This window comes from Netta rufina (genome assembly GCF_964035555.1).
Source record: "Netta rufina genome assembly, chromosome: 1".
NCBI lineage: Eukaryota > Metazoa > Chordata > Aves > Anseriformes > Anatidae > Netta > Netta rufina.
Window position 1 is genome coordinate 63952518 of NC_140123.1, and position 22283 is coordinate 63974800.

General features: G+C 47.4%; 1 protein-coding gene across 1 annotated transcript in view; it reads right to left on the reverse strand.

The window, feature by feature from the left end:
* Positions 1–21370, reverse strand: part of SH3RF3 (SH3 domain containing ring finger 3) — a gene marked incomplete at its 3' end in the record, with an annotated part of 228873 nt that extends 207503 nt beyond the window's left edge. The window contains exon 1 of the mRNA XM_084282789.1: positions 20960–21370. Coding sequence (XP_084138915.1) covers positions 20960–21355 — 396 coding nt within the window. The 5' untranslated portion in view covers positions 21356–21370. The remainder of the gene's footprint in view (positions 1–20959) is intronic.
* Positions 21371–22283: the final 913 nt, after the last annotated feature.

Below are 22283 nucleotides of genomic sequence, written 5' to 3' on the forward strand. Positions count from 1 at the left end.
ATTTACACCACATGCAGCCAGCATAGACTGGCTAAATCCACGTTCAGAACAGCTCATCTCCTGAGGCAACTTCTGGAGCTTCTTGTGCCAGCAAGACCTACCTGAAAGGGGTAGGGGCTGGTTAAGCAATTATGCACCTCAAATGCACCTCCATGGTCTGCAAGAGGATAAGAAAGCAGCAATTTGCCTGGTCACATGCTGAGGCTTGCTGCAAGGTCGTGGGAGGAGGCACCTCACAAAATGCCAGCTCCGTGGCAGTTTTAAAATACGGGTTTGGCAGTGTCCAGCTTCCCACTGCTGGAGCTGGTCAGGATGCAGCCTGCACACACCCGTGCTAAACCCCATGGTGTGTTGGGCTGTCATCCTCTGTTCCCACATTCACGTCAGATTCCCAGCTGGGAGAGATGCTCTCCTGTGTGTCTGGGTATGATGCATTTCCTAAGGTATCCTGGAAATTTTAATGACAGTTTTCCATGCTGTTCTAGCAATGTATAAATGCTAGCAGAGCCCTTCCTGCTCTGCTACCTTTGAGTTAAGCCTTATATTGATAAAGAAATGCCGGTGAGTAGCTTGCAGCTTCTGCTGAATTGGGGTGCGTTGAGACAACCGGCTCCTGGCCCTATCCAGAACAGCCATTTTGTTGGACGTCTTCTCCCACAAGAGGAGGCTGAAGGCGATGACCACATGGTCCCCCCAGGTCCCTTCCTTGCAAAACCACAGGAGGCAAAAAATGAAATTGAGGCACCACACTGTGAGGAGGGGACTAGGATGATGCTGCGGATGCATGGTTCATGGAGATAGCGCCGGCCTTCCTCCCCTTCCACCACCCTGGTGTGACAGCACCACGGCACGGGGCTGGCACCAGGACACACGCTGAGCTGACAACAGCCTCAAGCGTAGAGAAATGAATGATGACTGGCCTTGGGGGGCTGCTGCTGGGCTGCACCTAGCTGAGCTAGGTTATTAAAACAGCAGACCCTCCAAGTCACGCTGTTTGCACCTTGCCTTTCCCCGGCACATCCAGAACAATCCCTCCGTTCATCGCCCTCCACCTGTTGCCAGCTGTAAAAGTTTAGTGTTCCTATTTCTAACACAATTGTAACGTAAGAGCAGACAGTAAAAAACACAGTGCTAAAACCAGTTCCTCTATTTTTACATTTGTTTCAGACTGGAATTCACACAATTTGCTAACCATATGCTTTATGGGACTAACCAGTCCTGCAGGGCTCACAGGACTCATCAAACCTAGAACTGAAGAGAATACTTGCTTTTGAATTCTGCAACACTTATGTTTTCCTCTAACTCACAGCCTCGGCTCCCCAGCTGCTCATCAGAAGCCAGGATTTTTTCACACTTGCAGCACTTACGACTTTAAGACACATCTACAGCAAATGTTATTGTGGGATGGGTTACAAAAAGAAAGAAGGCACATCAGTGAGAGGTAGCTTTGATTTTTTTTTTTCTCCATAAACACAGCAATCCAATCATTTTGCCAATTGAAGAACCTGCGTCAATGTTTAAGAATAACCTTTATTCCTTCCAACCAGAACTTTCACATTATATATCCCTTCCTTACGAAAACTTCAGTAAGTAGGCCATATAAAATTAAAGACACCTGTGACACTTGTGATGCTCATCCTCCCTGCAACAGCTGACAAAGAGCAGTAACCCTGAAATTGCATTTTATCATCCTGCTTCTTTCCAACCCCTTCAGCTGCTCTCCTATGAATTAGCGAAGGACGTCAGCCATGTTCTTAAAGAGCTCCTGACACGAGGACACAGGCTGCGGCAGCACTTGTTGCCTTCTTCTAAATGGATGCAGACAGGTACAGCCAGAACAGAGTCCAGTAGCTGCACAGAGAAAATTAACCTCAAGTCAGCCGTTTCTTTCTGCAGAGGACACATCAGACACAAGCTTAATTGAGAACATGCTGCGATAGTTAGCCACAGGCAAAAATGCTTTAACAGAGTTTAACACGAGCAGGCATTTAAGGCCTCTGCTGAGTTGTGGGCCTAGGTGAGCACCACACTTGGGAACGGGGAATTCTTGTCAGAGTACCTGTGCTTGCAATGGGCTGGTGGTAGCTGCTTTCCAAACCGCTCCTGAAATACTCTGTTTCCAACATCCTATTGTCAACTTCACTTTGCAAGCAGTGGATTTAATTTAGGGAAACACTTCAGCAAAATGCATGGGCTGTGTGTCACTTCTGTGTTCCTTCAAGAGCTGTTTCCTTCCTACGTTTTGAGAAAGCTCATGAATACCTATGGGAACAATAGTTATGAACCCCATATGCTCTGAATACATAAAACACCTATATTTGAGTCTAAAGCTGTTTGGCAAGCCCTTTGTGTTTCTGTTTCTGAGGAAAACTAGGCTTTGTGACCTCTCTGTTTATCATATTCCACCATTCAATACTACTGACAGTGACTGCTTTCTTCAGTGGTTTGTGATGAGCCTTGCCAAGTTAAATAAAGGGCTCCCTGCTATTCATCAGCTCTACTGAGGTCTCTTATTTGGCTGAACCTGTTTGTCAAACAACTATAATAGCTATAAATACTTCAGATTAACTCGCAGTAGCCCCAAAGCAAAGACGAGCTATAAATTTTCAGGACAGGTGACAATTTCCCGAGTCTGAAGAAAGAGTCTCGCAGCTAAATGACGCGAGTGATGGCTGCACTTTCCAGCTCTGCTTTCAGTCACAGAAAGCACAGATGCAAACATCAAAAAGCACCCCCAACCAAGAAGCTACCTGATAACATCCTTTAAAGTTTAGCAGAGGGATGCAATTCCTAACAATGCAAGAGCAACGGGTCTGTAGTTTTAAGGACTGCTAAAGCTATTCCATGGCCAAGAACTGAATTCCATGGCTTCATTGCCATGACCAGGCACAGCCTGATGGCTTTGTTGTCCAGTACCTCTGGACACGGTCCTGGTGGACCTGCTTGAGCATGGGGATTAGACCAGGTGACCTCCAGAGGTCCTGTCCAGCCTCATCCTTCCTGTGATTATTTAATGTACGAGCAACACACAGGGCCACACTCGTCCTATTCACACGCAGGTCCTCCTACACACCCCTGGCAGGAGGTCAGCTGCTTTTCCGGCACATTTTCAGTGCTTATTCCCAGGCACACATTAAGGACCCCTTTGGCTGTTCGCATACCACAAAGAGTGCATGTTCCTCAATGCATCCAGGAATCCTGGTCCCCCAGGTACAACCTGTCTGAGCTGAAAACCCAGGGCACATCTCCTCCTCTTCCTGATCCTTCAAAAAAATGAACCCTATAAGATGTATTGAATGTGGTTTATGGTATCATTTGCTCACAACCCATCTAGCAGGCTTGAGTACTTCAAATAAGCAGACAGTAGAAGATAATTTTAGAAATTTTAATTATATACATTGCAGCTTAGCAAAGTTATGTATAAAAGTTACAATCTGTGCATGCCCAGCTCAGCTTTAATCACTTCAGTAGGAAATGAGACAATCAAAATATGATTCAGAGCACGGACACAAGCCAGGGCCTTTCCATGGGCAAAGATGAGAAAACCAGATTGATCACAAACAGACAAGAGAGAGATTTGCGTGCCTTGTAAAGAAGAAGCAATAGGCCGTTCACATGAGCTACAAAGGAATTTGTTTATCTTAACAGACAAACAATTCCCTATCAGTGACATTGGTTATTTTGTAAGGGTAAAATAACAATGCTTTATATTGAAATAAATTGTTTGAAACTGAAATAAATACAAAAACAAAAGGAAAGCTTCACTCTGAGGCAGCATTTCTCCAGCAATGAGCTTGTCATGAACATTTCAAAATTCCCATCCGCAGAAACTTAAAAATGAGTTCAAGCGACAGCAATGCTTCTTTCTTTATAGACTGACCACTTGCTACCAACCTTCAAAGAAAAATACAGGCCTTGCACCAAAACATTTATATTCTTCCTTGTTTGCTCTCCCTCCTGTTGTGGGAGCCACTTTGCTGTCTGGTGGCTCACAGATGATGATGTGGCTCCTTTGGACCAGCAATGCTGATGGGCATGGTATTTAAAGGCTACTGGTTCAGCACAGTACTTCTGGGTGGCAAATCCTAGCCCTTTTAGAGGGATAGGTGGCAATCTCATCAGGAGCACCACCATGTGAAACCTGAGAAAGCACAGAACATTTTATTCCCCTCCTGACTTTTGTGGGAGGATTTCAACAGGAGAGGGCGGTGCAGGCACAAATGAACATCTCCCAAGAAATAATTATAGTATCCTTAAACATAGGTTTCAGTGAGAGACACTACCTTGGTGCCCCATCTTCTGGCTTTTACGAAGGACAGTGTACTCCATGGGTGGAGCTTACTCCAGGCAAGTACTGATTTACACCAAAGTTATACTTTTACTGTAAACATTGACATCTGTTAGAGGAAATAAACTTTTTTTTTCTTTTAGGGTTTTTCTTTTCCCACTCCTATTTGCAGAAAAAAAGAAGAAAAAAAAAAAGAAAAAAAAAAAGATTTTAGGGAAAACTGCAGGAGTGTGGGAAATAGTTTTGATGTGAATTCTTATCTGGGCCTTTTTTTTCATTTTACTCATCGGTTCTCTGGCACTGGTAATAAACTCTGCAACCACGGATAAACAAAAGGTACCAAATGGTTCATATTTTGTAAGCTCACTAAACACGTCCTATTTTCCCATGGCAGATGTATCTAAGCACATCCATTTCCCACATTGGACAAATGTATGGGGAATTCCCCCATATTTTTATCTGCTGCAGTAGGCACCGAAAACAAGGATTCCATTTTTCAAGCCCAGAGATCTTCCTCGGAAAAAAAGAGAGATTTTCTCTTTCAAGCCTTCCATGAGGGCTAAGGAAGAAACAGTAAAACCGAAGAGCAGCATCCTCTATTGGAAGACTCCCAAAAGGCAATGAACAGCATTCAAAACTCCTCGAGGAGCACCAAAATGTGTACTCAATGGACGCAGTATCATGATTTCCATGTTCTCCATCTTCTCCAGATATGGAATGATTTCTTATAACATTATAAAACAAAGCACTGTTTAGCAAGAAAAGTAAATTGAAGCTGTGCTTCATCTTTTTCCTTTGCCAAGACAATGGAGCTGTCAGTAACACAGCCTTGAATGTGTTCATTTTAACACATTAACCCTTCTAGCTCTGTAAATATAACTCGTCTTTTTGTCTCACGGGGGAGAAAGTGCATTTTAAGCTTCTGTAATACTGGAGAACAGAAGTTTTAATTAAAGCTTTACTTGTACATGGGCACAAATAACCCTCCCTAAACAAAAACAAAACCAAAACAAAACAAAAAAAAAGACCTTTTTAAAATTAGAGTTATCATGCTGAAATTATTAACATAACTCCTGGGAAAAATGCATAATCTTTGCCTAGTAAATGCCAAAATGACTAAGTGAACAATGTTTAATAAATATTATGTTTTCCTTCGAGTTCATACACTTAGTTAATCACGCACTGATAGGTGAAAAATATTTTTAAAGCTTTGAAGACCGCAACAGTTTTCAATCTGACTGGTGCTGAGATCTCTGCGAAGGTCTAAAATGTTCCTTCCTCGGGACGCGAGCCAGCAGGAGTCACTTGGAAGAGCTCTCAGATCAACAGCGCTTTTACACAGCTGCCAACTTCTATTCTGCTCTGCGTCTTTTAGGGCAACCACTGACTATTTTATTTTGCAGAGTCGTGTGCCCCATGGCATGGGGAAAGACACCCTGGGGAGAGGACGCAGCCTGCTGCAAGTGGGTGTCTGGGGTTACCTGTGTCACCTGGGCCTTAACCCAGCCTTCATCCAGGCTCTCTGGTACTCATTTTTGTTCTGTTTTCGGGCATGGGTAGCATTTTTCCTGAGTGCCTGGGCTGTCTCAGGGCACACACTGCACGATTCTCACTGAATCAGTGTCAGTTCATTATTTGCTGTGGCCCCACAGCTCAGCACACAGCTGATATTTCAGAGTATTGGTATGTTGGTGTGCATGAGAGAGGAAAATGTGCAAGTGAAAATACAGAAAGCAGCAGGCCCTGCCCCTGTATTTTTGAGGCATCCCCTTTCAGGTCTGACTCTGAATCAGGCTCGCTTTGAATCAAACCTCAGTCTCTCTCAGTACCTAAAAGGGTGCAGCAGAAGTTGTTTACATCACCATTTATTTGTCACAGTTTGCAAAACGACTGAAACATCACCTCAAAAGAAAACTGGGAACAACCTTGACAACAAAGCTGCTGCAAGTGTGTGATTTTGCACAGGTGAATTTGCACCATTACACAAGGACCTGAAGTCCATCTGCCCACTGAGGGCAGTACGTTGATGTGTAGCATCCACCTGCCCCCATCCTCTCCTCCCAGACCTCAAGGTGCACCTGCACCCCAGCTCCAGTGGTCCTCAGCCATAACTCAGGCTTCCCCACAAGGTCTTTTACCTTGGGACACTCGTCCTGATCCAGCCAGTCACCTTAATAGCCAAAAGCCATCTTCTGGCAAAACAGTAATAAAAGCAAGTTATGAGCACAGTTGTTACCATTAGGCAGCTATGTATGCAGTTGCTGTATTTAAGAGTAGCCACTACCATCCAGGGAAAGCAAATTAATTATTTAGATATATTTATAGGATTTATAAGGCTACCGAAGGCAAAGCTTGTTAATTGAAATCCTGATAACAGATTGAAGCCTATGCTAGATCCTAAAGTCTTTATTAAATAAAGCCATTAAGGAGGATGATAATCCCTGTGGCCTTAAATATGAATAAGGTGCAATGTAAATAATAAAAGGCAAAAATCCAATTTTCATGCAGTGAACTTTCAAATACTCCACTGTTTCCATTAAATTACCTTTTATTCAACATATTGTAATGGCACTGAGGGCACATCAGGCTTCCTTGTAATACAATTATTGTTCAGCATAAAAACCGGTTTTTAACTTGAAACAGCAATGTGAAATATTTTATTTGGCTTCTCTGATATATCAAGTGACATGAAAATTGAGAACAAAAGCTTCAGAGATGCAATAAAAGAGAAAATAAGCTCAGGAAAAATAAACACATGCGAACAAAAAAGACCCAGAATACGAAGACAAAAGAAAGAAACAGGGTACACAATAGTAGTTTTCCAGTTAATTTTACAGCAATTTAGTAGTAGGAAATAGAAGAGGGAAACAACTGAAATAAGTGAAGTAACTAAACTTGGATATAGGCCAAATGAAGCTGTAGTACACACACAGTGAAGTAGGTGAAGCTTGTCACAGCACTTTCAACCAGAGCAAAACCTGTTATGAAATGTGTTACGCTCTTTCCAAACACATGTATGATGATAAGAGATTGAGGATATCAAGGGCCACAGAAGAGCCCTCAAGCCTGGTCTCTGTCCAGCTCTACCCCACTGCTAGGAGGCTGCTCCGTATTTCTCATCTAAAGGGGCAGCACTAATATTCACTATTTTCTATAAAGCTTTCTGTGGTATTAAGAGACATTAAATAAAGATACCTCTACTTATTAAAGAACTGAAGCTGTAACATAAGGTCAGGATTTTACTATCATTGTTCAGAAACTGAATATCCCTATTGGGAAATTTAAACAATCCATTAAGTATGAAACTATGCTGGCTTTGGCTGTTGAACAATTTTTCCACTCTAAACCTTTCTGCAAATCAAAGGAGTTCCTCCAGCAAGGCTGTGATGAAATAAGACACAAGAACGACTCCATATTTATGCAATTCCATATTCAATCTGGAAGCAGTATAACCAAGGAAACCCTCCAACACAAAAATGTAATTTTCCTTACAGCATCCTCACTGCATCAAGACAGCTGAGGAATCAACAGCAGAGCTCCTCATCAGCTACTGTAGCCTCCCAAAACACACATTTGTGTGTTTTGCAAGATTTACTTTTGCCTGTTCCCTGTCTGTCGCTGTGCCTGCCAGGTTCTGTTTCCTGTGCCCATTTCTCTGGTCCATCTCTGCCCTGTCACTGCTCAGGTGTAAAACAGGCAGGAAGGGGCTGGGATGGCTGAGGAGCAGCCCTGTGGTACAGCCCTGTACCAGGGGGCTCCTGGCACCCAGAGGGTTGGGGACAGGCAGGGGGACAATGCCAAATGGCCACTGGGGGCTCACGAGGGCATGGAGAGGGCAGGTTGGCAACAAACAGGAGGGAAAAGGCAAAAATGCTCATTGCATGCAGAGCCAAAACCAGGTACACCTGGCAGAGCCACAGCAAAGCAACAGAGCAACTCCATCAGTGCAAACCATTATCCTGAATAATATTTGTACCCGGGCAATGAAGCAAAGCTATCCAAATGCTGTTCCTCCAGTCTGTCTCACTAAGAAGGAGACTCTTCTCCTCCAGCAAAATGGGTCTGTGGAGGTGCCACAATATCGCTGCTAGCTGCAGCAGTGATTTCTCACACCTCCCACAGCAACCCAGTCACGGTCCTCGGGAGTACCTGGCCCCCGAGGCTCTCCTATGCCCCTGTGAACAGCTTTGGCATCGCAGCTCCTTCACGCTGATCTTCAAAATCTGCAGTCCCTTGGGCTGCAGGGACTGAAGGGGAAAAAGAGGTGGAAATAAAATGAAGTTAAAAAAATGAAATCAATTCATCCTTTCTGCTACAGAGAGAGGCATTTGCTCTCTTACTATGTGCCTGGCAGCACTGCCAAGAAGCAGATTACTCACTTTTCTTCATTAATCACTGGGAAAAAGAAAAAAGAAAAAAAAAAAAAGTACTGAAAAACAAAACGGTGTTTATCTGAAGTTCAGTCGGACAAAGCTGCTGAACGGCTAGGACACGGAACATTACAAACGTCAACATCTCCCCATATGATTGCTCTCTTGGGTCTGCAACCATACAACTTTAAAAAGTGAAATATTGTTAATAGAAGCATCTTCTAAGGCTCTTCATCAGCCAAGGATGCTCTTTAGAAAAAAAAGGAAGAAAATAAATAAATAAATAAATAAATCTTCGCCATCTTGACTGAGATTCACTGGTCTTTACCTACTCACCACCAGTCACTCTGGGTTCCCAGACTAATGAGGCGATTTCGGGCTGGCCACAGCCTTTGCTGTGCATTTGCCTTCTGTATATTCTACCAGCATTAGGAAGGAGTGGCTGATTCAATGAGCTGGCATCGCTGCTCAAAACCGTTTGCTTTTCAGTCATGAGTTGACATGCAAAGGAAGCAAGTGTTCACCAAAACCATCTGAGCAGCTGAGGAACCTGAACTCCATCTGGTCCCCCGCAATCTCTGATTTTGCAGGTGAGCTTTGACTCTTCTCACCCCAGCCTTTAAGTAACAAAAAGTTTTCCTCTGATAGCTGGGACTAAATGAAATAAGCTTTCCTACATCAAAGACATTCAAGACTAAAAAAAAACCCTCACTTTGATCACAGTTTTCATAACCAGAGGAATTTATGCTCAAGTGACCAAACTGCAGAGGAAAGAGCCCCTCTGACAGGGCAGTGTCCCAGCACTACACAAGTGCCACTACTGAGAGAATTTAAATTTCTGCTTTGTAAAAATCTAACTAAACTAACAAAAAGCACATTAAGAAGGCTGGAATAACTGGAGTGACTCCTGGAATTTTTAATCCCGGTTTGATGAAACACAAAAGAGCAGTTGGAAAGCATTTCCCCTTGGGAACCTTCCCCCCTCCTGCCCTGTCCCTTCCTTGTCACCTTCTGGCGTCCTGCGGGTGGTGGCCCATGTGAAGAGTGCTCACAGCAAGAGGAGTTTTAATTCAACAACAGATAGGCCCCAGCACAAGCACACAGGACTTCCCCAGCTCACAGAGGGTCAACACCACCCCAAACCAGCGTCCAAGGCACTCCCCAGATCTTACTAACTACATTCACCAGCTCCAACCCGCAGCACTGCCAGGGCAGCTCCTCCCCAAGCAGCTCCCCTCATGCCTTCAAGATGAAGCAATCGCACGAGACCTACTCCCACGGGAAGCCGAGCATCCAGAACACTCCTCCCTCGTCTCTTGCCCAGCTTCGTGCTGTCTCTCGGTGTGACTAAGTGCCATACAGTCACATCGTCACCAGCCACTGCCCGGCATAGCCCACCCCAGCAGCCCTCGACCGCCAACAGCACTGGCAGCATTTCACCACCCACGTGCAAGAAGTGTGTCTTCTCCGTCCCACCATGTACCCACTGCACGGGGAAGCGTGACGATGCCTGCCTGAAAGCTGGGCCCTGCACTACGGGCTAGAAATGTGCTTGAAGGATTCAGATGTGTGGATGTGGCAGTAAGAGGCCTGGTTTAGTGATGGGACAACCTGACCTACCATCAGGCTGATGGTTGGACTTGGTGATCTTGATGGTCTTTTCCAACATAGATGACCCAGTCTATGTTCTACGACTCTGATACGGAGATTAAAAATGCCACAACCTCCTGTGCCACCATTTTAGACGATGCATGCTGAGAGGAAAAGGGGGACAGAGGGCCCCGTGGATGTCTTCAACCAGTGACAGAGTGCTGCGGGAAGGGGACGATGACACAGATCACTTATGAGACCTCCTGTCTGCACCACTGACTCTGCAGGTTGTTTCTGGGGCTCCTGTTTTTAGTAACTTCTTAAAGGAGGACCCAACATTTTGGAGAGGATAGCCATCAAAGAGCATCATAAGGCCCGAGCTCCCAGGAGGAGCGCTGTGACCCGTTGCACCCAGCCCATTTCCTGCTCTCGTTCAGCCACAGGCCTATTCTCAGCCCTACACGCAGCAGAAGGTAGCAGATTTGATGCAGTATTTTGTAGTTTTTTAAAAACACGGTATAGGCCAAAACAATGCTTAGCAACAGAGACTCAGGCAGTACAAAATCCATACCAAATATATATATATATATATATATATATATATATATATATATATATATATATATATATATTAGGAGCAGAGAAACTGGAAAGAAAAGGACTTGTGGCTCTCTGTACCTCTGCATCTCAGTGTGCTGCTGGGGAGACAAAGGGAGGAAGACACAAACCTTCCCCTTTAACTACTGATTTCCTGGTTTTCAAGGCTTGTGATGAGTGGGAGATGTCCGTTCAGCTCTGTCTGCTGAGCTGTTGTTTGTTAATAAGCACAAAATGACCTCTCCCTGACTGTACGATTATTACAGATGCTGAAGCCAGCTTAGCCCCTTCAGTCAGGTGTGCTAAATTATGTTAATAGCAATGACTACAGTGACAGCCTCGCCACTGAAATATATACTCAGATAAAAGTGAGACTGACTGCATATAAAAGGAAGTCCTGTGTTTTTCAGAACAAATAAAATTCAAGCTTGAAAAAAATAGTTTCTCCTCTGCAGCGTAGCTCAAAAGTATCAAACTTTCATTTTAGAAAATAATGTACTGATTTTTCATTACTAAAAAGGTATGATTGGCTCCGACTGTACGTCAATGCATGACTGTGAAATGTAAACATTGCAATTCCACTGTGATCTAACAGCACAATTACCTACCCGGCAGAAGACAATAAGCAAGAAAAAAATCCTTCTCATGGTTGTCACCTATTATTTTACTGTGTTTTATGACGCATATGTATGACTGTATTCTCCAAGGGCCTTGCTATTATTTGTGTTAGAAGGAAAGCATGCAGAAGAAGGGGACTCTTCACAGGAAAGCTGCTGAATGAACAGTGGGATAGTCTCCACTAAACACAAAAGTCTCTGCAAAGGACAACAGATAGACCAGTGCCCACCCCCAGTGCTACTGGGGGTGATTCTCATCAGTGCTACTTCAGCCTGTGATTCTCATTTTTTCCCATACAAGTGGGACCCCATCCCTGAAAATGAGGTGCAACTGCAGCAGGAACCATCCATGCACATGCATAGGGCAGATGGAAGATTTGGGCAGCTCAGCATCCTACTAGGGACAGGCTCCCAGTCTCACGACAAGCACAGATCTGTATTTATGGTGTGCGGGAGGAGGCTGCCAACGCGAACACCCAGCATCCCTCCAGCAGGCACGATCCTTCACGGGGCACAGTGGGCACATGGCCAGAGATGTAGCAGGAGCAGCCAGCAGCCACCATGCCATGACACAACACACGCCCATGCCCATCACGTGGGGACAACACTGCACGACTTACTCAGCTGTAGCTGGATGCAAAAAGAATGCAAGAAAGAGGCTTTTCAGCCCAACAGCTACAAATACCAGAAGATACATATATATACTACATACACACATGCATATTTACATTTGTGTGCATGTGTGTGTCTTATTTACAGATAAATAAATGTCAACTGAAGTCAACCTTCTGCTTCCCTCCACTTTACTGGGTTAAAATAATTAAAAATTCATAAATTACTACTATCATCGGAAATGAAAACGTATTGATTTGCTTATAGGGATGACAATACAGTGAACTTGAAGCAAGTTGCAAGGAAAGCACTACAAGGCATGTAAGAAGGGAGCCCATAAAGCAGGCAGCCTGCTAAAAGCTATTTCAAAATGAAATTAGAAATTAAAAAGTAAATTCATAAAACAGCATCTTTTTACAGTAACCCACTGAGGAGCTTTTGATTTGAATTAGTCTGAAATTAATCCACAAGTAAACATGTTCAACAACATTTACCAAAAGCATCATTCAGTAAAGTAAATACAATAGTGCCTGGATTTGGGTGACTTTTTGGCTGTCAGACAGAAGGCAATCAGGAGGCAGCACACCAGACACAGCAGTGTCCCTTTCTTTGTGGTATCTTTACCCATAGTACATCCACAGCTGCACACTCAGAACTTCAGATCTCTCTTCCCCCCTGCCCATCTTGCACCTAAGCCCACGTTAATGATACATCAGCTGCAGCAATTAATGAACCTCTGTCCAGAAGGGGAAAGACTTTAACAGCTTAATGAGATAGTAATACATATTAAAATCAATCTTATTCAGATGATGTGTCTATTCTAGTCCTCCCTCTGAAAATAACTGAGACTGTAGGAGAAATGATCATTAGCATTTTGATAACAATCTAGCCAGCCTCCTGTTAAAATATTTTTTCTTTATACCGAAGCTGGGATTTGTTATCTTGTGCAAGCAGACCATTCTAAAATTAGCAATGGCAAATTCATATTGGCTTGGATCTGATTTTAAAAAAAAAAATCTTGGGGAAAAAAAATTAATGATAACTTGACTGAATAATCAGACTCTCCTGCTGCCTGTTGCTGTAGCAGCGGAGAGGCACTACAAGCATCGAGGCAGAAGCAACCTCTTGCCATAATTACCACTTTTGTACACAGAAAGGCACTCAGTCACCATATACAGCATTAGAGTCACTTGTCTGATAAATCATATTCCAAATGACAGCCAACATGAGGGACAAAGGCTTCGCTGACACAAATCCTTAAGGCACTCCAGACCACAGGACCAAGCTTTGCACCTTTGTCCCGTTGTCTCAGTGTGCAGCTGAATGTCCCTGCGCACCTCTGTGTCACGCGGTGTTAGGCTACTGCCATGGTGAAAGCAAACAGTCCTGTCCACCTCTATTTTTGATCAGTGCATCCTACAGCCTCCCCCTACCCAGAATCCAGAGAGGGAGACTGCTACACCTTCCAGTTTCCAAGACAGGAGACCCGCTGCAAAAACAACTTCACAGCTTTCACGGGACCATGCGCTCTTCAGAAACTCCTAAAGACCAACTGAGAGAAGAGCAATCACACCAAAAACCCAAACCGCTCGGACAGAACAAGAGGCCTGACTTCAGAAGGGGCCAACCCATCCTTTCAAAGTGCCAGAAACCAGTGATGAGGCCAACTGACTACAGTGTTAGCTACTTAACCCATCCGCAGCTGGCCTACAGATGTGGTGAGGTGAACCTGGTGCATGACACCGAGCATCCCTCACACTGAACCAGTGACCCCTGGCAGAGGGGCAGAGCATGGGCACAGCCCCACTTTTGGCGGATATGTCCCCCTCGAGTGACTTTTCAGTGCCTGGCTGTGCAAACACTTGTGTCATCTATACACAGGGTACAATGCACAAGGAGAAAGCACAGCCAGGGTTGGGCACAGGGAAAGAGGCAGTGGCTGTTGTGGGCAGCTGCCCGTGGCTGTGCATCACCACAGTCCATATGTGCATGGTAAGTGCTGCAGAGCTGGTCCCAGTTATACTCAAAAGACTGGGCAGAAAGTGTTCTTCATTACAGATGTTTCACATTTTTCCCTTGACTTTTAAAAACAGAATGTCTTTTTAAGACCAAAAGTAATATCCCCTCCTTCTGTCTTTCCCCTGGACTGAGAGGCATCCCGTGTACATGTAGCTTTAAATTAATGTTTGCTAGTTTTATAACAGAATAAAAACGATCAAATTACATGCAAAGACAATTAAATTAAAGCACCAGGCATGCACTGTGGTTGTGTTTTTCTTAAAGCTATTCAAACAATTTCGAAGCTTTGTCATCAATTCTCTATCAGCAGACGCAATACTTCCCACAAAGAGGAGAGAACGAGTTTAACATCGCTCCTGAAGGAGCACGGGAGCAGAGACAAACAAGTACAGGGAGCACAGCAGCACCCTCCTCGCTGCCCCGAGCTGTCAGCGAAAGGCTGGGGCTATCAGACCCAAATCTGAACCAGCAGAAGAGGATATAGGGCTGGTAAATGGGAAGGACCAGTTCCCAGGCGCAGCCCTGCAACGCACTAGTAAGACATTTTTCTAACTGCTTTCCACTCCCCTTTATTTTTTTGAGTTTTACTTTCCCTTTCACAAAGAGGTCCAGCCAGGAAGCTTGCAGCTGAAGGCCAGGACTGCTCCAAGCAACAGGCTGCTGCTGTGTGAGGCTGAGGACGAACCAGGGGCTCGCAGTCGGCACAGCTCTTCCCATTCCTCTATCCCCCAGCTGCAGAAGCGCAGCTGCTGTGGGAGCTGGGGCAAGTCCAAGGTCATGCAGCTTTTTCAAATCCCCTAGTTTATCTTCATCCAGGCTCTCATGTCCTATTAGGACTAATCTCGGGTTCTTCCCATGACAGCTTGCCCCAGACTGGGAAAACCTGTTGTAAAATATCGGATTTTAACAGGACCACATAGAAAACGCTAGCTAAAATTCAGCTCAGTGTGTGATGAGTGACCACTGGAAAGCTGAAACTGGGAGCATCCCAAAGAGCTTTGGTCCACAGAAGTCACCAAGCCCCTGAAAACGGAATGAATTCAAAGAGGTCAGCAATTGCAAAGCTTAGAGATATTAATCAGAGTGAAATATTAGTTATAACCGGCCTTTCATAGCTTAAGGAGAGGCTCCTATGGAAGAGTGATTTATGAGATCAAAAGGAAGTGGCTTCCATCGCCACAGATATTACAGGTGGGTTGCTGGAGTGCAAGAGGGAATTACGGGTTTATCTGAAACTTAAGCAGTGACAGAGACAGAGATTTAAAAGCACATGAAATGTTGGACAGAATAGTGAAAGTAGAGAGGAAATTCTAAATACAGCAGTGTAAAACCCATGAAGTACCCAGACATACTGTTAAAACAGTAATCAGATTATTAACCTAAAGTTTTGAGACAGCAAACTAAAATAACTCCAGACTATAAGAAGAGACCTCCCCGGCACAAATAGTGTTTTGCTGTAGGATTTTATTGCCCACAGGGACACAGCTTCGCCTAGCAAGGTCTGCATCGCACACACATAGCCTCACCCTGACCTGTGAGTGCAGGCACGACTACATTAACAGCCAGCAGCTTCAAGCACGTGGACCTGCTGGGCACCTGGCCAGCAAGAGGAGCCCTCCTGATCCCGAACCCATCAGATGAGAAGCAAGGAGCACCCCACACTCTTACAGCACGTGCACCGAGCTCAGCATCTCTGCCAACCTCCATTCAGCGGCAGAGAAGAGCCCTAAGAGCTTCGGTGTACGCAGTCAGTGCTTTTTAATTTCTCACAATCCCAGCCCCTTCGGGAATAACTCTGCCTTTGTACAGCAGCTTGCATACAAGGATCAGAAAGCACACACGGGTAGGTGAGCGCTGCTGCTGCAGGTTTTCAGCTGGGACCTCTGGAGCTCGGCAGCTCACGCAGCCTTGCTTGACGGCCAGGCCCAGAACCATGCTCCCTCCTCCTGCTCAGGCCTCAGCCTGAAAAACACGGCTCCCCAGAGAGCAAACAGCAGGAGGTTAGGGGAGCTGGGCAAAAACTGCCAGAATTAAAATGTGCACAGGATCTCAGACTTGCCAGTCTGTACATTTTCTCTCGGAGCAACCAGCTGCTGAACTCGGAGCGCTGTCACACGCCATGCGTTACCACCATCCATGAATCATTCAGAGGGGTGACGTGCAGGGATTAAACTTAGCATCCACGTTTGATGGCAAGGGGAGGCATCCAAAGGCATGCCACACCGACATGGATTAATAGGGAGGGTCTCAGGCTAGTGGCACAAAGTCCCCCCCCCAACTTCGTGACTCTTCCAGATGTGACTGAGTCGCTGCTGGCCACCCGAGAGCAGAAGGAAAAGCCCTCTGTTGACACTGTCACCCTTTTGGTCACATCAGGTCCACCATGCATTTTTCTAGCTTGCAAGAAGTTAATAACAATGTCCAGCATCTGGTTGAATGTTTCCATTTGTGAAAAAATACAGTGGGCATAAAGGTGACGCTTGCAAATGGCAGTATTTCTGAAAAACGTAAGAGCTCAGTGAATCATGATGAATGTATCTGATTTAGCTCCTCAGCAGTCCCTTCTCCCCTGCTCACTCACTTCTGTGATGACTGCCTTAATTTCTGGGATTGTAAAACTCACAGTTATATTCATTACAATACCCTTTAGAGGTCTTACTAATCTCCTGCACTGAAACACATTTTTAACCACCTGCAAGACAACACAAACACACACACACACACAAAAAAAAAAAAAAAAAAAAAAGATCAGAGTCCTTGATAGAATCCTATTTGAATGACTTGATGAGAAAGCTCAATCATTGGCCAGCAAAACCGTAGAACCATAGTACCAGAAGAAAATAAATCTGAGAAAAAGAACAAAATAAAGGTAAGTCTGTTGGCCCATGTATACTGTGCACTGCTAACAAGAAACAGGCCTGCAGATTGAGTCCAAGATTCTCTTCTGCCCAAGACAATGTGTCCTACTCAACCCACTGGTGCTTGCAATGGATGTAGATGCATATAAACGCAGGACTTCATCTGCTTTCTCTTGCCTAACAGTGTGGGATATACACATAACAGAAGGTGTATACAATGAGGAAACGTAGCAGTGGAAAACTACAACTTCTACTCCACAGTTGATCCACTATAACCTTGAAAACATACAGATGGTGTAGGATGAGACAGAGCTCTCATAAAAAGTAATGACTCAATCTCTCTTTTAGACAATTTCTGCAAATGGAGCGACTGAAAAGAGCAGGTAACAAACCACCGCTGCTCGCTCTGCTTGCGAAGCCAAAGGTTAGTGACCTCCCTCCTGGGTTAGCAAATTGCAGTCAGTCTTCTGCCCAGACCCGTGAAATAGCTCTGCGGATCTCATACGTGGGAGAAGCACCCAGTGAAAGGCAGGGGAGTGCAGCCCATCCGTCACTTGGCTGAAGCACGCTGACACATCGTTTTCCTTCTGTGCACATCTTAGTCTGCTGTTACCTATCCCACCTTCTGGTAATGCACCACATGTGTATCTGTCACCGTGGCCATGCTCGCTCTTCTGGGAAAACCGAGACACATCTTTTATAGGTTGCTTTGTTTTTATACAGGTGTTGCTCTCGGTTTGTATTTAGAGTAAGCAGGCAATAAGCTTTGCACCTGGAATGGAAGAGGACTGGTTTGGGAGGAAATTGCCAAAGATTTGCATGCATTTAGCTGTCTATTGGATCTTGAGAACTCCTGAGAAGATTCTAAGTGCTAAACTCCAACAATTTAAAAATAAAATAAAATAAAAATGAAAAAACAAAAAACAACCAACCCTTGCTCAGTAAAGAACCCAGATTTACCATAATGCCTCACCAGTCTAAGGGAGCCATTTACTTTGACAGAACTTGAATTCCCCCAGCAGTTCTACCGTGGTAATGGAAACAGAGGAGCCAATAAATTATAACCTTGTGTGTAATGCGACTACCATTATAAACCACTCTTAGCCTCCCGTTTTATCCCCTGGGGTGGTCACTCAGCTTCTGGATTTCCTTACTCTCGTTCTTCTAGTGCGTTCTTTCAGCTTTCAGACCCTTTTATAAAGTCTATAATCATACTCTGCATTTACACAGCATCTTTAAGGTGAACTCCCCAAAATGCTTTATACAGTGGAGAAGCAATTGTTTTTGCAGGCTGAAATTAAGAGACAAGCTGGCTTATCAAGGGCACACGTTGCTGCATGTCGGCAGAATCACAAATATCTTTGTAGCCTACATTTGTAGGGAAACAACATTTCCAGGCCTCTCACGCTGGAGATGCATGCCACGTATCTTAAAGCACCTGCACTACTTCTGAAGTATTGCTGAAGAATGGTCTCAGTCAACTTTCCAAAGAGCCTCAGTAGCAGTTCATCCCCAGTCCCTCTCATGCCATGTTTCAGCACTCTGGAGAGACCGAGTCCATGTTAATCTACCCAAAAAGAACCACCCAAGTCCAGAGAAAGAAATACAAACCCCCCAGAGTTTTGCCAAATGAACGTGTTAAACAACATTCATTGATTTTAGAAAATGCCATCTATGCAAAGAAGACTTCCCTGAAGTGTAAGATGTGCAGTGGCAAAACACAGACATAATAGCAACGCGCAAGCTGGCTCTGCTCTGTCTTCTAAGGTTAATTAAAATTCTCACTGAAACATATCCCTGGTGTGATTGTAACATATCGGTCTGAGGATCTGTGCAAGACTGAAGTCTGATAGAAGTGACCTTGGCTCCGTGCCACTGCCTCTCACAACTAGCAGTTTCCTTCCTAGCCAAAAAGCCCATGATGGCATGTCCCATTTTTATACACTGAGCAACCTACAATGAAAGGTATTAATTAGCAAAATAGTTGTGATTTGCATTTAAGCCCCAGGCAGCAGATCTATGGCAATTTTTGAAATTAATAAAAAAAAGAAGAAAAAAAAAAATACAGAAAGAATCACTTCAGCTCTCTCTGAGAGATCGAGATCTAAGCTGTCAAAGACCAATATAAGATTGAAAGGGATACAATCCTCCCCTTCAGTACCAGCCCCAAAAAGCCAAATTCTGGGCAGGTTCAGGCCATCTATTGTTTGGTAAAGAGAGGTGCTGTACTCTGCCTCCAGCACAGCTCAGCAATCAGCTGTATCAGCAGCTCCAAGGAGGATTATTCTCCCCTGCTGCTTTTTTTAAAAGCAGATTAGTTCAGACTTTCTTTCACTGTAATGAACCTTGTAAGGATCAAGCACGTTGCATTGATTTCCCGGCTAAAATTGCGCGGTCAGTCAAAAGGCTAAGCAAACGGCACCTCAGGGCCACCCTGCCCCAGCAGACCCACTGCCCCGCCATCACCCATTGGCCCCAGCAAGCGAAGGCAGCCGTTGTTAACCATAAAAGCCTAAATGTGCTTCTAAGGTCACGTGCAGCTTTGCTTTCTATCAAATTCAGACGGATGGCAACCCACACGCAAAACACGCGACAGAAGTGAAGTGCCACTCAATCAAAGTCAGAAAGCGACAGAGCATTGATGGGGTTTTATTTGCTGGAGGATATCTGCAACAGCAGTTAGGGAAGCGACTTCTTAAAGCCTTCCCTGTTCATGGTAAAATAATAACAACTCAACTTCTCTGACAAATTGCACAACGCTATGAAATTACTCTCAAGTTCCCCCCCAAAGCATTTCCTTAGAGGTGCACCCCCTGCGGTTACGAGGTCTTGAAGGCATAAAAAGCAGAGGTTGTCTTGCGGGATGTTCACAAAAGCTTGGTCAGGGTGCCAAGAAGCCCTGCCTCTGCCAGAGGAATCGTGCAGGTGCAGTAAGTCCTCCATACGGACCCTACTTCCCACCGAAAGGACTACCTGGAAATCAAACCGGACCAAATTCAGGATGACAAGAGGTGTCTGCTGTGACAAAGCAGCACGCCTAAGTCGAGTTGCAACGCGTGGCTCTGAAAACAAACGGGTAAGAAAGCGGAGGATGGTGTCCCACCGCCTTGCTTCTGCTCTAAACTTGACAAATCATTATGAAATACCTGAAGATCACTGCAATCCACAGCAACCTAATAAAGGATCTGCTCTTCCAGAAATATTACCGAGCATATTTCACTTCAGCCTCCAAAATTGAATTTTACGGAACAATGTATGGCATTTGCCATCATTTCCTGTAGGCGAAACTTCAAAACACCAGTACAGGTCTAGTCATTCCTCTCAGGAAAAAATAAAAAATAAAAAAAGGAAATGAATTAATTGAAACATCCAATGCAGTGATATAACTTCGGGAGGAATCTCTGCGTTGACCTTTCCAAATCAAAAGCCTGTACGTTAAAGTACGGCTCAAGCAGATCCCATGGAAGATATCAAAGGTAATCAAACATATCTACTGTATATATAGGGCATCAGGGAGCAGATAAAGTTGACAGTGCTCAGAGTCTCCCTGCCCAAGGGGGCCGGCGGCCAATGTCACCCTACGGGCCGACACAACACGGCTCACAGGGAGGCACTGATCCCGGCCCCGCCGTGTCAGTGCCACCCCGGGCATCGATTTTAAAAGCAGCTGGGTTTCTGCGGGCAGCTCTGAAGGACACAACGCGCTGCCCTTCCCCGCACCGCGCACCGGCACCGCACCGAGCCCCCCCGGCGGGGCACAGCCGCCCCCCGACGGCCGCCTCCCGCTGCACCTAGCGGGCTCGGACAGCCCCGGCGGGACCCCGCAACACCCGCAGCGCCTCCTCGGAGCCCTCCCGGTCCCCTCCATCCCTCGGGGGGCTCCCGGCCGCCGGGGGACCGATGCCGGCGCTGCGCGGCGGCCGCCCCCGGGGCCATCCTCGACGGGACGGCCCAAGCCCGGGCGGCCCCCGGGGGTCCCGCAGCCCCCTCCCCATCCTCGGCACCCACCTTTCCCAGCAGGGCGCTGCGGCTGGCGGCCGCCAGCTCCCGCAGGCTGGCGGCGGCCGAGGCGGCGGCGGCGGCGACGGCGCTGGGGGCGGCGGCGGGCTGGGGGTACGCGGGGGCCGCGGCGTTGGGGCTGCCGCTGGCGCCCCCGGCGGCGCGGGGCCGCTGTCGGATGCCGTCCAGGAGGCGGACGAGGAGGATGTTGGCGGGCAGCTCGTCCACGCCGCAGCCCACCAGGATGCGGCACTCGGGGCAGCGCAGCTCGTGCCGGGAGCTGACGATGCTCTCCAGGCAGCGGCGGCAGAAGGTGTGCTGGCACGGCAGCACCTTGGCCGTGGTGTCCAGCCGCTCCAGGCACACGGAGCACTCCAGCAGGTCCAGCAGCGACGACTCGTCCATCGCCGCCTCCCCGCCGCCGCCGCCGCCGCCGCCGGCTCCCGCTCCGCCGCCGCTCCGCCGCCCCCTCGCCTCCGCCTCCGCCCCCGCCCCGCCGCCGCCTCCGCCTCCCCTCCGCGGGGCAGCGCCGGGCCCCGACGCCCCTAGGGCCGCCAGCACCGCCGCTGCCACCGGGGGGGCCCCGGCGGAGGCGCTGCGAGAGCCATCGGGGCACCGGGAGGGGGGGGGGGGGGGGGGCGAGGGGATGGGGGGCGCGGCGAGACGGCGGCGGGGCTGCCCCCGGCGGCGGCGGAGACCCCGGGGGGGGGCGGCCCCGGTGGCGGCGCCCAGCGCCCTGCGGAGCCGCGGTGATGCCGGCGGAGAGGAGCGGGAGGGGGGCGCCCGCCTGGCCGCCTCCCCCCACCCCCTCTCCCCGCCGGGGCTCGGTCCCCTCGGGGAAAGCTGGGGGTAGGTAGGGGGGGCCCCCCGAAGGCCGGCCCCGGAGCCCCGACGGGGTCCCCGGGGCGGGGGGCGGCGGGGCAGGGCTGGCCGGGCCGGGCCACCCCCGCTCGGGGGCCGGGGCCGGGGCTGCGGGCGGACCCCGCCATCCCTGGCGGCGCGGCGCCCCCTGGTGGGGTCGGGGGAGCCCCGGTGCCCGGCGCAAGCCCCGGTGCTTCAGCGCATCCCGCCGGGGTTGTGCCCCCCGGCCCCGCACCGAGCCCCGCGGGGGCTGCCAGGGCGATGGGGTGTCGCTGGGCGCCTGCCCCGCTCCCCGTCCCCGTCCCAAAGGGGTGAAAGCGATGGTGTGCCCGCGTCCCGGTGTGTGCCGGCGTCCTGCTGGGCGCTGGGTTTTGGAGTTTGTGCCCCCCATCGTGTAGTAACAACACGGGAGTGTTGTAAAATAAGGTGCAGCCGCTTGGATGTGCGGGGTATGAGCAGATCTCTCGCTCAG